This window comes from Orycteropus afer, unplaced genomic scaffold (assembly GCF_000298275.1).
Source record: "Orycteropus afer afer isolate SDZICR_OR568_19922 unplaced genomic scaffold, OryAfe1.0 scaffold00040, whole genome shotgun sequence".
NCBI lineage: Eukaryota > Metazoa > Chordata > Mammalia > Tubulidentata > Orycteropodidae > Orycteropus > Orycteropus afer.
Genome location: NW_006921627.1, coordinates 9,529,198 through 9,533,618, shown reverse-complemented (window position 1 = coordinate 9,533,618; position 4,421 = coordinate 9,529,198). Strand labels below are relative to the sequence as shown.

Below are 4,421 nucleotides of genomic sequence, written 5' to 3'. Positions count from 1 at the left end.
TGGCTGCTACTATACACCATAAAGGCACCACACTGTCCTCTGCCACACCACAGTGGGTGTGAACCAGAAGGCACTATACCCTTTGTGACTTTCCCACCAGGGCTGTGCTTGTGCACACAGGTTTTGTGTCTGTGGGAATCAGGCTTGTTTCTCAGAGCTGTTGAGAGCCATGTTAAGTAGGACTTAAAACCTGTAGACAAAGCAGAGGTCAGAATTCCAGACCCAGGAGACCTTCTTGGACCTGTGGGCGCACACACACACACACACATGTGTGTGTGTTGGGGGGGGGGTCTGGCCATCCTTTTCCTTCTAGTTCCATGCACACTCAGAGCTGACACACTAACAGTTGGGTCTAATACTACATTAGACAGCTTGTTGCAATGGTGTCCATATCACAAACAGCTTGAGATAAACAGAATTTACCCACCTTCTGTGAGGCACCAAGGAGGCCCATTGAAAAGATCCTGCTGATCAAATCCTTAGCTTTTCAAGTTCTCTACCCTAATCGAGGCATTTGCTCTGACTCTAAAACCAGAAACTGCAAGTGGCAGACTAAGAAATTTCAAAAAATACATCGACTGCAGAAAAACTAACACTTGCCTCAACCAAGTAACAATTTATTTCCTGGGATAAAAATAAAGAGAATTAATGATCAGAAGTCTTCCTCCAATATCACTAAAATGCTTTTTGAGGAAAGTCACAAGAATTGTTTAAGGTGCACAGAAAAGTCAGGTTTACTTTTCCAGAACATTTCCTGCTCTAGACACAAAGCACCGATACCACATCCCAGAAAAGAGAGGCTTGTGGACATGGGAGCCAGAACATCCATACCAGCATCTCTGACTCTAATAGAAGTATCACAGAAAAACATTGCAACAACTCTCTTCGCCATAAATACAACATATGTCATCAAAATATACCCAAAATATCTCTTGCTCAACTACAATACAAAAATTCACTCACCAGTCATAAAAATAAGATTTTTCCCTATATACAAATATAATCATATGTGAAGCAAACTTGGAACACATGGATGGGGGGGGCCTTACAAAATCTCTTGGGATCTGAGCTATTTAAAGTCATTTTTGTTTGGGTTTTCCCTCTGCTGGGTATAGGAAACTGGCTACAAATGCATCCATCTCACAGTGCTCACCATTTCAACAGCTCCTGCGTCATGGAATGTGGTACTTTTTAAAAATAGGTGACCCTTGGTGTCATGGAAAGAAGAGGGAAAATGCAGGATCAAGGGAGGGAGAGGAGAGAAAGAAAGAAGGAGTGAACTTAGGCTACAGGGTGAACTTGAAATACTCTGTGGTATAAAGTAGATAGCCAGGTTCAGGAGACCTCCCTTGTCATCCCCAGCCACTGTCCCCGCCGCCCACCCCCCCCCAGTCTGCCTTGATCTCCATTTACAGATCTGTTTCCCGGCTGGTGTCCAGGCAGAGAGCATACAGGGACCTCCGTAAGTCCACATTGCTCTTGGCCTTGAGATTGCACTTCTCCAGGGGGCAGCTGCCCCTTCGGGCTCCGTCTGCATTCTCCAGGGACCCCCCAGCCTTGCCAAGGGAAACTTTGCTCCAGCTGGCCTTGCGCAAGCTTCCACCATCAGGCCCCATCCCCTGGCTCTGGCTGCCCTGTTCTTCCTTAAGGGCTGCCTGCTCCTCATGGTCTGTCTCCCGGTGGTAGAAGTAGTTGAAGTTGGAGACGATGACGGGCACAGGGAGGGCGATGGTGAGGACCCCAGCAATAGCGCATAGTGAGCCCACGATCTTGCCCCCAACAGTAACAGGCCTCATGTCCCCATAGCCCACCGTGGTCATAGTGACGACTGCCCACCAGAAGGCATCCGGAATGCTGGAGAAGTGGGTCTCCTGGTTGTCGGCCTCTGCAAAGTAGACGGCGCTGGAGAAGAGGATGACTCCAATGAAGAGGAAGAAGATGAGCAGCCCCAACTCCCGCATGGAGGCCTGCAAGGTCTTGCCCAGGATCTGGAGCCCCTTGGAGTGGCGGGAGAGCTTGAAGATGCGGAACACCCGGACCAGGCGGATTACTCTGAGGATGGCCAGGGACATGGCCTGCTGCCCATTCTGGCCACTCCCTCCTCCACCCCCTGGCTGTTGCTCTGCCAGCTCAGTGCCCAAGGTGATGAAGTAGGGAAAGATGGCCACCACATCGATGATGTTCATGATATTCCGAGAGAACTCTGCCTTGCTAGGGCAGGCGAAGAAGCGAACCAGCAGCTCGAAGGTGAACCAGATGACACATGTGGTCTCCACAATGAAGAAGGGGTCAGCCAGGGTCCTAGGCAGAAGCGGTGCCACTGTCGGACCAGAGGGAGGCGACATTGCCCGGCTGCCATTGGCACTGGTGGCAGGAGCAGGAGGCTGCTGGGGCACCGGGGGATGGCGAAGCAACTCTCGCTCATCCCTGAATTCAGGCAAGGTCTCCAAGCAGAATGTGATGATGGAAATGAGAATGACTAAAACTGAAACGATGGCGATGGCCCGAGCGGACCCTGAGCTTTCCGGGTATTCGAAGATAAGCCACACCTGTCGTTGGAACTCATTGCGGGGCAGGGGCTTCTCCTCTTCTTTAATGAAGCCCTCGTCCTCCCGGAAGCGCTCCATGGCCTCGTCCCCCAGCTGATAGAAGCGAATCTCATCTGCGAACACGTCCAGCGAGACGTTGACGGGCCTCCTCAACCGCCCCCCGGACTGGTAGTAGTAGAGGATGCCATCGAAGCTGGGCCGGTTGCGGTCGAAGAAGTACTCGTTCCTCAGCGGGTCAAAATAGCGTAGGCGCTTGGCCGGATCCCCCAGGAGGGTGTTGGGGAACTGTGCCAGAGTGCCCAGCTGCGTCTCGAAGCGCAGCCCAGAGATGTTTATGAGGACGCGCTGGTGGTGAAGGGACCCGGCGCCCAGCGCCTGGTCCTCTGCCATGCCCAGGGCGGGGTCGCCTTCTGCTTCCTCGTCCTCTGGAGGTGGAGATCTAGGCTGAGGCAGCTCCCGGGGTAGAGGTGGCAAAGGTCGCCCTCCCAAGTCCGCGCCCCTGTGCGCGCTGAGCCCCTTTGGTGCCGGCTCTTTGCCTCCTTCGTTGAGTCCAGCCGTCCGAGGACACTGGAGCTCTCCCTCTGTGACCTGGCCACAGCCTGCTCGGGTCTCACCTCCTCCTCGGACGGTCATGGCAGTGCCGTTCTCCAGGGGCACCAGGGTTATCTCCATGGGCAGGGGGCATACTGCGCCCCTACCGACCGGCTCTGGTGCCCCCGGCTCACTCTCCGCCCTGCTCCTTGCGTCGGGTGCCTCTCCCGCGGTCGGTCAGCCAGCCTCACTTTGGGGCGGGCTAGGGTTGCTGGCGCGATCCCCTCGCTTAGCCCTGACGTCAAGAAGCTGCTGCCCTGCTCTCTGCCTCGCTCCGTTCTGGCAGCCCGTTACCAAGCAGCCGAAAAGCCTCTTTCCAGCAGATGCAACCTTCAGCCGCCCCTCTCTGGCTGCTCAGCGCTCGGCCTCCACCCTCCGTGGCTCCCCCTCCTCGCCGCTGTTCCCTCCTCCTCCTCTCGCCTCCCCTCCTGGGTCTCGTGGCAGCGGGTGTCTCCCCGGAGGGCGCAGCTGGGGCCCCAGACTAGGAAAGGGAGGGAGGCAGGCCGAGGAGGGCGCAGACGGTAGAGGGAGGGAGAGAGTGGGGAGGATGGAGGAACAGGTTGTACTGTGAGCGCTGAAACTCCCAGGGCAACCAGATGAGAACAGCTCAGGATTTCAGTTCACCTGGGAACCGCTGAACGCCCAGTGGTCTCGAGGGAAAATGAATTGCCTTGGGTTGAAGGGATAAAGCTTTGAGCTGGGTCACAGTATGAAAGACAAGATAAGACATTTTAAATCTTTTCTTTGGAGGAAGAGCGGATAGCGGTATCTCTGCTTTGGGAAGAATGGGGGTGGGGCATCGGGAGTGGGGCGTGGCAGACCTTTGGGCTTCGGATAATTAAAAAAAATAAAAATAAAAAACTCTCTCCAGACTAACGGAGACGTTAAACCCACAAAAAAGAACATACTGCTGAAACCTCTCAGGTCCCTCTGCCCCTGCCCTGCGGGTAACCTAGATTCCCAATCCAGACTGAGGCGCTGGGCCACGACATACCCAGGCAGGCAAACCCAGGCAGGCCGCAAGCAATCAGAAGATGGACTGCCTAGTCACATAACACCACCGTGGACATACAGCCCCTCTGCTCGGACCACTAAATTGTATTCGCAAATCCTAATAGGGAAGGGGAGGAGGGATGAAGAGATCCTAGCAAGGCCTGTTTCTGCCTGGTGAACCAAGAAGCCAAGCAACTAGAGCAAGGTTTGTCTACAGAGGTGGGTTTATGCCTAAGAGCCAGGGAGGTTGTATAATCCACAGCTGGAGAATTCCCAGGGGCCAGAATA

At 54.3% G+C, this 4,421-nt stretch overlaps 1 protein-coding gene across 1 annotated transcript; it reads right to left on the bottom strand.

The window, feature by feature from the left end:
* Positions 1–1,409: 1,409 nt before the first annotated feature.
* On the bottom strand, positions 1,410–3,221 carry KCNA5 (potassium voltage-gated channel subfamily A member 5). The gene has a single exon (XM_007937084.1). The coding sequence runs from the start codon at positions 3,219–3,221 to the stop codon at positions 1,410–1,412; it is 1,812 nt and encodes a 603-aa protein (XP_007935275.1).
* Positions 3,222–4,421: the final 1,200 nt, after the last annotated feature.

Excerpts from the sequence above, each read along its gene's own strand:
- KCNA5 (XM_007937084.1), bottom strand. The coding sequence starts at position 3,221 with ATGGAGATAACCCTGGTGCCCCTGGAGAACGGCACTGCCATGACCGTC.